Source organism: Polyodon spathula, chromosome 15 (assembly GCF_017654505.1).
Source record: "Polyodon spathula isolate WHYD16114869_AA chromosome 15, ASM1765450v1, whole genome shotgun sequence".
Classification (NCBI taxonomy): domain Eukaryota; kingdom Metazoa; phylum Chordata; class Actinopteri; order Acipenseriformes; family Polyodontidae; genus Polyodon; species Polyodon spathula.
The window spans coordinates 23,160,600-23,172,769 of NC_054548.1; the positions used below are offsets into that span (position 1 = coordinate 23,160,600).

Consider the following 12,170-nt stretch of genomic DNA (forward strand, 5'->3'; position numbering starts at 1 on the left):
CCTCTGTTCATAGAGCAGTATTAGGACATATGTCTTTCTAACCAGACACTGAGGCGCTGTTCCATGTATTTTACACATGCTGTGACTGATCTTGTCCTACTGCAGCATGCTTTCCCTCGCGACTGCTTTAGTACACAGTACCCATTAGTTGAATTTTTTTGAATTGAAAGAGAACGTAAGGTACCATATGCAACCCCGGTTCTCTGAAAGAGAAAATAGCCATCAAGCAGAAAGGTCGCTTCAGTAGCCCTTGTGGCCTGAAGCAAAAGAGGCTGGGCTTCCTACTCTCTGCATAGTCATTCAGCACCCGAGGGGCGGGGCGCTGACGTCAGAGCTACGGAGGCCTAAAGGCAGCTTTTATATTAAGCTCAGCATAATCCTATCACCTGACGGCGATACCCATTAGTTGATGGCTCTTTTCTCTTTCAGAGAACCGGGGTTGTATCCGCAACCTTACATTCACCGTGAGATTTATTTTAGATATAACCCCTTTTTAATCAGTCTTACTACAGAGACATGACGTGTGTGAGGTAACCTTAATGGTATATACCTTGCTAATATAAATTATAGATTTTCACTTTCGAGCAGCCATTTTAAAATGTGCATTTAAAGATGCTTGGAAAATGAATGGAAAAATACTGTACACTGGAAAATGTGGGTTTGCCTCAACATTTTATTAGTATAAGTTATTTGGTTGATTGCATATATTGATAGTAGATAAAATGGGATATTCACTATGGCTGTGTTAGCCAATTGCTTTGTGTACTTATCATTGGCTACTGGTAGGTTAATAGAGTAGAAATTGACGTTAAATGACGGCTAGGGTTTTATTTATCACCACCACTTTCATTTATCACTGAAGATCTTTGTAATAAACTATGGGCCATTGACTCTTGATTAATTCCCAATGTTTCTCTTGCTGTTTTATTAGTTCTCATTATAGTATATTCTTAATATTCATTATAGTTTAGTTCATGTAGTTTGCAAAATAAAAGAACAGTCCCAGATTAACCTTAGCTGATTGATTCCACTGAATATAAGACAAAGACCAATGTTAATGCTTGTTTTCTTTTTTTTTCACACATGTGAATCTCAGGTGTATTTGTTTAAGTGTACATAATTCAATTTAGCCCATAGTGTTCTTAGCTTTACATGATCTTTATAATATTGATCTACATTAGGGGTGAGTAAACCCAGACTCAGGGGCCAAATGTGATACAAATAATGTCCACTGAGTGGTAAAAGAGATTGTAAGCAAAATTGCAAACTCCCCTAGTCTGCAAAATGTATGCATGTCATGTAATCCACTAGATGCTTTGTGAGAGTTGTAGGCAACTATTCAACACCACTCATGAGAAAGCGTTATGTCACTCAAGGCAGTGGCTGTGACTCAGCTATCTTCACTGAGCACAGCAGGCTTCAATAACAGGTCACAATGTTTGGGGTGCTTGGTGGAGGTCCCAGTGCATGGTCTTGTGTTGTTGAGCTGAGGTCTGAAAGCAAAGGCTCCTCTCCTGATTTGTCTTATGACACACTATGACCACATAAAAGTAAACAAGTGAAAAAAGACATATCACATCTCTGTTGGACAATACTAGGAACATTAGAAAATACAATAAACAACATGCAACCTAATTTAAACAAAGGGATAATAATCTATAATATGTTTTATCTCTATACTTACTTGACTGTTAATTCTTAGATATATGAATATAGTAGGAAAAAAAACAGAGCTGAAACAGAATATGCTACACGCAATGTAGTGTGCAGATAATTGACAATCCTATCCAGGTACAAATCAAATAAGTCAGAACTCTATATCATCCTACAGCAAGAAAAAAATGAACATGGCATATTGATGTTTACTGTTTAGCATAATCACTAGACAGTAATTGCCTGTCCCTATTCACAGAATAAATGAATTCCGAGCACAAGAAAAATTATAAGGTAGGAATGGATGCGAACCTGCGAACATGATTGACTGCTGCAATTGCTCTTAAATAAAATCAGGGTCTATATTGCTGTGGTATAATAAGCTGTAATCGGATAGATGTAAATTACAAAGTGCTTACTTCACCCCATACCTCTTCTTCTGTAATGGCTGTAATGTGGGGAGAGGGTTAGCTTCCTGAAATGAGGAATGACCCAAATAAAACACACATTTTTTTTATTTTTACAACACATTTATATCTGCTTCTAAACTTGGTGAATTGTTCTGTACTCCCAGGTCACATAAAGCCTATCCACAAGCATGTATAGCAAACGAATATGAAATGTATCAGGGAAAGCACATCAGCAGTACATATACGGTAATCCTAGGATTTACCGATTAGGAATCCCTATAGATGTAAGTGGAGCAGTCAGTCCCACTGTCATATAATACAAAATGCAGTAAATTCAAATACAGGCAGTCCTCGCACTTACGACACAATTGGTTCCTGAAAGTCGCGTTAAGTCGAAGCGTCGTAAGTCGAAGAACATTTTCCCATAGGAACAATGTTATAAATTGGGGTAACATTTCTAACTGTATTCCAGATAATACAGTTTTACAAAAATGACCCGTTATATTGTACTCATGCAAATATTTATGTAACTCTTTACACTCAGCCCGGTGGTTACACGCATATTACTTAGACACCCACCTGGCTTGTTTAAAAGTACAGACTCTGGGCTTTCCAATGACGTGTTCGGTGTATGTATGTGGTACTCCTAGCAGGAAATATGATCGCCTGAAGTTAAGTCCCTCAACATGTGACAGAGTTCACAGCTTAGGTTTCGTTTTGAGTCAATTGCTCTTATCAGTCATTGTTAATGGCAAAAAAAAAAAGTTACATGCCTAAAAAAATAAAAAAAAACACGGTAGACTACGTCAGGGCGCCCACTTCAGGTACTGCGTTTCAGACACCGAGCATGCGCATGACGCCGTGTCGTAAATGCCTTATCAATGTCGTAAAATCTAAGCAGGGTAATAATGCAAAAGAGTCGGAAGTGCTGTGCGTCCTAAGTTGAGGATGGCTTGTAAATTGATACATATATTATTCCATATAGTGCACAATAAATATTATTATACAACTTCAAATAAAGAAATATACTGTGATTCATCCAGTATGACTAACTAATTTTTGACGAATAATAAATTATTTGCCTTTTACAGGCAAAAGATTTTAATTGTGCAACAAGTTTCAGAGGCTTTGTTGCTTAGTGTGATAACTCAGTTTTAATTTTCATATCTCACCAGTGTCATACAACTGTGCCAATCTGAGTGGGCACATTCTGAGTCGTGCAAGTCAAATGTCAGTGTAAGTTACCACTTAACTTATCAATACAACTCTTAAATAAAAATCTAGGGGAGTTATGTTAAATTCAAAAAGATAATAAAGGCACTTGAAGGACTAGATTCCTACAGGTCTTTCTAATACACATGTTAGATCCATCTTACACAGAAGCATTAATGTTTATCTCCTCCCACTCAGCCAGACAGTGTTCAATGCAGCTGCAAATGTATACATTGACAGTTATCACATTAATATCCTATTTACATTCCCAGAATAATGCAGAACTCATTAAACTACTTGATTAAATATAAATGGAACATAAAGGACACACAAAACAAGAGAGAGAGAGAGATTTACAAAGGCGGACAAGACTTACCAAAATTGCTTCTTTAAAATAGAACTACCAGTGCAGAAATATTTTTCCCCCAAATAAGGTCAAGGACAATTAAATGAACATAAACCACTAGACACAATCTGCTGGCAATGTAGATATATGTTAAAGTCTCTATTCATTTTTAATAAATTATAGAATGGTAAGTTCAATTAATGGGAAAATACATCAATTAAAAAAATAAGGTCTGTTTTCGGTGTGAATATGTATATATATATATATATATATATATATATATTATATATATATATATATATATATATATATATATATATATCTATACACACAAACAGGCAGGCACATTACTCGTTCAATTGTCTTATACTAAAGTAGCTTGCGTGTGGTGGAGACAACTGACAAACCCATTGCAGCAGACTGTCCTTGCCAAATCAAGGCAGAAGACTTACACATTATTTCTTAACATTCTTGTTTTCTGAGATATCTGCTTAAAGTTCATGCTTCAATATTTCAAGACTTTGTTAAGAAAAGTGCTGAAGTAGTCCCCAGGTAAATGTATCCCAGACTGGAACTTTCTGCTTTAAACAACAATTAAATAGGAAATGGTTTCTTCAGCTGTAATGTATTGACTAACGCCCCCACCCCATCTGCAGTGCTTCTGCATTGCTTGCAATTGCAACAAAATGTGTGGGCTTTGTGCTAATTATTACAATGGACGCAGCTGGTAATATTTCTTTGTCTCTAAATTGAACTGAAAATGTACTCCAAACAAATGTATTGTTTAATAAATTGTAGTTTGTGCACAAAATAAACTTTGAAACAAGCCTGTATTATTTATTTTAATTTAATGTTTGGATTTCCATTCATGCCAGAACAATACAGAGAATAGGAATGTAATCCATTGTGGTCCATTTAAATTGAACTAAACAGCAGTTTTAACTAAAGTGGCAGTCGCATAGGCAAACATTATCCAAGTAAATGTTTAAAAATTCCAGTGAAAAATGGCACTTAAAAATGTTTATCAAAATCATAGAAAGCACAACATTGCTTATTGGATTGATCCTCATTTGCTAGACCTTTCTGCCTCCCACTTCATGATTGGCCAGGGCTAGTGTGGAGCACAAACTCTTTTCAAAATCACATCAGGGTGACAGGACAAAAAACCCACAAATGAAACAACATACATCAGCACCTTGTTTTCCCTTTCAATCTCGAAACATGAGTTGGGAAATGACCCTTGTGTCACATGACCTGAGTACATGTTTAAAAAGCTGCCTAATAGGCCTGGTGTGACCATGTGTCTGTGCCATTCTGGAACAAGACGCTCCATCACACAGCAACCTTTGCCATTTGATTCCTCACTACAACCTGAGCTGACTTGTAATCACTTGCTCCGTTTTTCGTGAGAATCGCTTTCTCTTTGAGACTGTTTGATTAAGTGATTTACCTCGCTTGTTCCTTTTCGGAAGCTGGCTTGCCCCTTCCTTGGATGCAACGGTAATTTGAGCTATTGATTTTCCAAACTAAGTCACACAACCATGTGGTTTAGTGTGGATTGCAGAGAAGCAGCAGACGCTGTTACAAGTTTGTCGTTGGAATTTCAATCCAGACTGTAAAGTGTTTTAGTGTGCCACGCCTCGTAGCTTCGGCTCAGCGTAATACAGCACACTGACCCGTTGCATAGCACCTTGGGTTTTAATCGGTGGCACATGGCCCTTCCATGTGTAGTACCCCGTACGCTCACCCAGTGCCTCCATGCTCGGCGCTCCTTGGTGCTCCCTGCATTCCCTCGGTGCTCCCTGCATTAACCTGCTGCATAACACTGCCGTGCATAATCCTGTTTCATTAAAGGTTTAAAGATGTTTCAGTGCTTACCTGTTACAGTTAATTCTGTAGTTCTTCGTACTACAAAGTTTCCAAATTGCAGTTCACAAGTGTAATTCCCGATATCATCTTCTCGAACCTCCCGTATAATTAGAGTATCCTTCCTCCGTACAACTGTTTGTCTCCATACTTTTGGCTTGCATTCCTTTAAGTATAAAATAAAAGAAAAAAGAATGGAAATGCAGTTCAGCATTTCAACACATTTTTCAGTTAAAAGCAACAGTCTGAATAATAATCAAAAGACAAACAAGTGGTACTATAAGGCATTACCAGACACAAAATACTGTTGCATTAAAATGAAGGAGCAAGTGGTGTGAGACTGATGATCAAATCCAGGTCTCTGGGTTTTGAGACCAACATACCAGGATCATTCACTGTAGGAGACTACAATCAGCATACCTAGCCACTTTCCAAAGTTTGTATGTTAGTATATTGTGTAGGGGAATAAATCGAATATGTAACCACCAGTAGACATATTTTACCCACTGTGTGCCACACTAATGAAAGCACATCAGCCTAATATATATTGCAGTGACTGAGGACCAAACTCCAGTCTCTACACTTAGAGTCCAAAGTTTTCTGTCCTAAAAGAGCCAGGCTCAAGACATGTATCCCTCAAGGATATTTTGTGAGAAAATAAGATATTGAGGTCTGTAATGGTATTGCTGGACCTCTACTTTTTGGTATTCCTTACCTTCAACTCAACTTACAAACTTCAGCATTGCTTACATGTTTTCTGCTGTCAGGTTGTCTCAGGTATTTTTTTTTTTTTTCTCAATAACACCACCCTTATTTCTTCCTGTGAGGCACACACATTTTAGACATCTGTACTTACTAGGCAGATTAAATTGTAAAAGTAAAATTAAGGTGTCTGAATGTCTGGCAGATCTGAAATTTCACATTCACCCTGCAAATCAGACCAGAAATTTAAAAACAATGAGGGTGACATTGCTTTTAAACCCTTTGATGGATTTGCTTGTTTGTGGCACTGATAAAAAAGGAATGTTTTGAATTGTTTCTAGATAGCAATGTTCTGAATTGTAATGTATTTACTTAACCTGTGTGCAAGTTAAACAGCTCCTTCTCTCATGTATTTAATTAATAATGGCAGCCATGTTTATGTGCTCTTAGTTTACTAAGAGTAACGATATCCCTTTTGAGTTGTAAACGTTTGCAGCAATTACTTAATCAGTTTAATGTTGTGTGGTGTTTTTTTTTTTTTTTTTTTTTTTACTTCAAAGATTAAACAATAAAGATAGAGTAAAAATGAGTAAAAACTGTGGCAAAGTGGCTGAGTGGAAACAGGTACTGGAGTGACGCAGTGTGTTAATGAAACAGACAGAGCCTTATATTCTGGTTTAAAAAGTGCTTTTTATTTTGTATCCAGGTCTGCTGTAACAATAATCCTCCGGTAATAAATAATAAAAAAGAACAAGTATCTGTCCCACAATAATACATACACGGTAACCAGTCTTGGGTGCGTGCAGTAGTGCTCATGGTGGATGATACAGTTTATTTTTGTGACAGTAGTGCAGTGCTGTTCTGGCTTAGTGCTGGTCCTCGGTGACAGCTCCGGAATAGTGTTAGCCGTCTAGTGATTTACAAACAAGACGATTACACACAGACAAACAAACAAAAACACTCACAATACTGCTTCACTGGTTACAGGGTCTCTCACAGTCCTTCTCAATTTCATAATAAAAAACCAAAGCAAATGAACAGATTACGATTCTCTGTCCCCTTTTATGCTGTCACACATGACCACTTGGTAAACCAGTGCAACCGCCTATCCAATCTGCGGCTCCCACATCGTTTCCCTTCCAGGTCAATGCATTATTGCAACTGAGTCTCACCCCCTTGCTAGCTGGCTTACTTCCCTTGAACCCTGGGAAATAACTGTCAGGCCAGCCCATCCAGGGAACTCTGCTCTCACTGCTTAGCACCCTCTCAGTTCGGGAGGGAGATTTACAACCAAGAATCATTGTATTTGTCACAGTGAATTCTTTAAGAACACAGTTAAGTTAGATAGACGCCAGTGCCTTCTTCACTATACTGATTAATAACTGTATTTAGTAATTGGTGTATTTTTATATCTGTTAGGAAGGAGTAGTCCCTTCTTGCGAGAACGCTCTACAAACATCTTTTTTTTTTTTTTACCAGTTTATGATTATGCATTAAAAAATGTTCATCTTAATTGTGTATTACAGTAACTATGTAGTGTTCAGGGCCATTTTAAACACTTATGGGGCCCTGGGCAAACCTCTGCTGGTCGGGCCCTGATGTAACTTAAAAAAAAGGATGGTGAGTAAGTAGAATCAAGAAAATGCACAGAGTCCTTTTCTTCAGTCAGTTGTTAGGTTTATTGAAATATGCAGGGAGTCTGGTCCCAGGTACAGGACAAACATAATACTCGTTCTTACAATTTTTGCATGACATTAAATACCCTTCTGTATAGATGGTCCACCTCCTCTTTCTCTGATACTTAACCAATAGCAAAGGTACAACACATTATTCTGTTACCATATATTTAATTTAGTGTGTGTGTGTAGTCTAGTGTGACGACCTCTGAACTCAGTGCATTCTTCAGACCCCTGGTGCCCAAAAGGTCCATACATCTGGTTTTTGTCATCTTCTTGAGACCCTTTGATTCCAGTGGCATTATTTCTTATTCTCCCTGAGAACCTTTGGGTCCAATGGCAGTCCCTGGGAGTTTTTTAGCCCCTTTATGCTTTACATTCCAAAAGTCTTAGAGCCTGTCCCCTTCTGGTCCACAGCATTGTTATCTTGTTAGCTTGCAGTCAATGCTGGGCAAGAAGCTTGTAGACACAAGGTCTCTATAAATTGTTAGCAGTACATGCAATTTGAACCAAACAGTCTGCTATCTGCAATATTAGTATCTTTTCAGAAAAGAACACCAGTATAGCTCTGCCAGTCCATATGTGTAGCAAACTGCTAATCAATTCTCGATCCATGTTTTCCAACAGGCCCCTATTTATGTTTCCATAATTACACCCCCCACCCATGTTCAGATTATAGCAAATTTAAATATGTATACTATTTATTTCAAAGCATTTACCTTATGTGCCTTTTGGGTGGCAAATGTGTGAATAATGTTCCTGTAGTCAACATTGCGAAGCATGTCCGATTCAGCATTCATTATGGTAATATCTGTGACATTGGGTCATAGTAGTCCATTGCAAGTTTTTGATCAGCTTAATTTTCAAAAAAAGATCGTTCTCCAGAACAGTTAGTGATCATCAATGTGAGATAGATCTTTAAAGCAATTTCTGGTTTAGGAAAAGTAACCTGAACATAATTATACATAAATTGCTCCAGGCTACAGTCTTCTTTTTTCTGATACAAGAAGACAGAGAGGAATGACTGGAACTGAATTAACTCATCGCCAAAGTTGATATCCAGATCACGTATGTAGAAGTCCGACAACTTATCTGCAGCAAGTCTAATGGAGCCTGGACCATCGTTGCAAAGTTTGTTAGAATCCACAGATCACATACTGTAAGTTGCTAGCCGATATTCCAGGCATACCAAAAGCCTGTCGATATACCGCAGAAAGGCCTTAGTACGAAAAGCCTCCTTTGGTGTCAGCTCATCCTCAGCTTCTTATCTCTTGTGACTGGAAGGGGCCCCTGTTACCCAGGGGCCCTGGGCAGCTGCCCTTTTTGCCCTGTGGTAAAATGGCTCAGGTAGTGTTTGCGTTTTATGTGATTGATTTGTATTATTGTTTTATGAGGACTGGATTCATAATGCACTCAGACAGGTGCCTGTAATGCAGAACTAGCATGATACAACCTTTGTATATCGGATTGCACATCTCTGTATTTCAAACCGAAATAAAAAGTACAAGGAATAAAGTCTGCAAACAAACAGTTGAGTTTGCGAGTCTATTTCCTGTAATGAATAATAATGATATTACTAACTTCACTTTAAAAAAAAAAAAAAAAAAAAAAAGAAAACATTTGCAAATGAGACTGCTTTATTTCCTGGTCTAAGTGGTATCTAATTTAAGAAATTATGATTATTTAGTTCTTAAAAGTAGTCACTATAGGTTTCCAGCCAATGGACTGCACAAAAAAAAAAAAACAAGACTCCAAAAAAACATTGAAGTATAAATTGGAGTAAATGTTATGCATTGTACTAACATCTTAACGATCCTGCCGCTGCTCAGGCTGCTGCATATCAGAACCTAAAAATCAGCCATGTCATCCTTACAATTCTAATTGAGGCAACAGCACTCACCATGCTTTTAAAGGGGTAGGGATTTATTCCTGTTTAAAAATACTGGTTATATATTTTAAAGAAAATCAATATGTCCATGTTGAATATTTGCAACCAATAAATTTAAAAAGGTGATTGCCATAAATTTAAATTTCTGCTTCAGCTCTAAATGAGATTGATTTTTTTTTTTTTTTCTGACCTCCCAATTCTGTAAGTGTGTCCATACAAGTAGCAGTCCCATGGATATGAACCCAGAAGGAACAGTGTATTTATGGCAGACCTTGATATATTTGCCACTCTGGAGTCTCCAATATATAGTCTGATTAACAAATGTCCAATTATGCTTCAGTACATTTTTCGTAAACATTTATTTTTATGTTTTCTGTGGGCACACAAGAATGATACAATAATTACTTATAGTATTGTGTTCTAACTATAGAAATAAATATAATAAAAATGTAGCCCTAAACAGTCTGAAAATTGTATGTATTGTGTAGAAGGTATATACTAACAGGAAATGACATGTATTTGCAAACAATGTTAAAGATTACATTTTCTTTGGCTGCTTTTTTTACTTTCAACGCTACCAGGTCTTTTTAAAATAAATATTTGACATGCTGATTTTTCTATAATTCAAATGATGTAAAAATAATGGCGCTTACCTTATACCATACTATATTGGGCTCTCTGTGAGGCAGTCCATAATCCTCGATGTCGGGGCATGAAATTTCTTTGTTTTTGCTAAGTTCAGCTTTTTCAAAGTACCTCATTTTGGAATTGTAGCAGAGATCTGTGTCATTTTCAGCCACAGTCAATGACATAGAAACCTTCATACAATACGTTGAGTTCCTGCAATGAAAGAAATTCTGTGAATGTCAAGGCTTCATTTTCAGAACAAACAAAGCCATTTGGATTGTTGGATTCCTAAACGTTCCAATGCCCTTTTTAGTACACATTTAAACCTGGATTTGACAGACAGTCCCATATGGGTCTTATACAGTCTACACAACATCCTGATTAATAAGCAGGTGGATTTTTATTTAATATTAGTAATATAATATTTAATATTATACTTTCATCCACCTATCAGGGAGATCCATTGCAGAGTATTACCAAACAGCAGATGATTGGGGAACATTCAGAATATTTAGCATAAAAAAACAGAAAGAAATATTGAAACATTGAAAATGTTAAGACATCTGGAAATGTCTTTATTTAATGTCTGCAGTGAATTAAGGTATTTCTCCTCACAGATATAATGAGGATGCACTATGCCATAGTGTGTCACTACTTACAAAAGACCAGTATCTGCTTGGTATTCCCATTCAGCTGTCTGACATTATGCATGCAAAGTTTACAACTAATAAATACTATAAAGCCACAACTTTTCTTTATTACAACACAATTCTGCCAGTTATGCACTGAAACTGCCATATTTCTGACATACATATACCATAATAAGCATTATGAGCATTCATTCTATTACTGTTTACCATGCATGCATTGTTTTCCAAAAATCTTTTTTTTTTCAATACTCTTTTTTCAGTGGTTAATATATGAAGACATGGTATTCAATTTATTAACTTGAGATTGTTTTTTTTCTTTCTACATAGCCTGGAATTTCAAATTATAAAAAGGAGTTTTGGCGAACAAAAACAAAGAATTCCCAGTAGCATAATCGAAGTGGAACTTATTTAGGGAATGATAAAATACAGTTTGTAAAGACACTGAAAAAGAGTGGTCTACATCAATGATATGGTCAGAGGTGAAAAGCAATCTAAAGCAATCACAAATCATTCAACATCACTTGTAATGGAACTTTAGTTAGAGAATCACAGAAAACAACAATTGTGTATCTATAACTATAAATACCCTGTCAAAGCATGTGGTCTGTATCATGATATTGCAGCAGTAAAATGGTTAATTTTTAATGGCCAACACTGGTAATGGAACTTAAGCATGAGAATCAGAGAATACAGTTGTGTACCAAACATTAATATAGCTTGAAGTGTGTACTATAGCGAGAGCTAACTCCAGATCCAGTGTGGGTTTTACACAGAGCACTGTAATAGCTACCCACGACGTTACTCTTTGTATTGTAGGTGTGACCTAGCACATGGATATATTCCAACTTAGCAATACAAGTGAAAGTATAATATTCTTTATTTTTATTTCAAATGTCTCTGTCCATGTTAATTTGCATCCTTGCAAGTGTACTGTAGGTAAAGGTAAAAAACAAAAAGCTAGGAAAGAACCTGACCCAGTGAATCTCTAATACAGCTGCGTGAGCCAAGTATGAAGGCAATATCCCGAAGCGGGAGGTCTTTATAATCTGGAAACCAAAAAGTCACATGACCCCAATATGGCAACCACATAGGTCAAAGTGATTTTTACAGTTAGATTTTGCCCAAGGAATTTCCTTAACA

General features: G+C 36.8%; 1 protein-coding gene across 1 annotated transcript in view; it reads right to left on the reverse strand.

The window, feature by feature from the left end:
* Positions 1-12,170, reverse strand: part of LOC121327547 (interleukin-1 receptor accessory protein-like 1) — a 109,747-nt gene that overhangs the window by 65,872 nt on the left and 31,705 nt on the right. Inside the window, exons 2-3 of the mRNA XM_041271620.1 lie at positions 10,407-10,593; positions 5,500-5,653 (exon numbers count right to left, since the gene is read on the reverse strand). Coding sequence (XP_041127554.1) covers positions 5,500-5,653; positions 10,407-10,593 — 341 coding nt within the window. The remainder of the gene's footprint in view (positions 1-5,499; positions 5,654-10,406; positions 10,594-12,170) is intronic.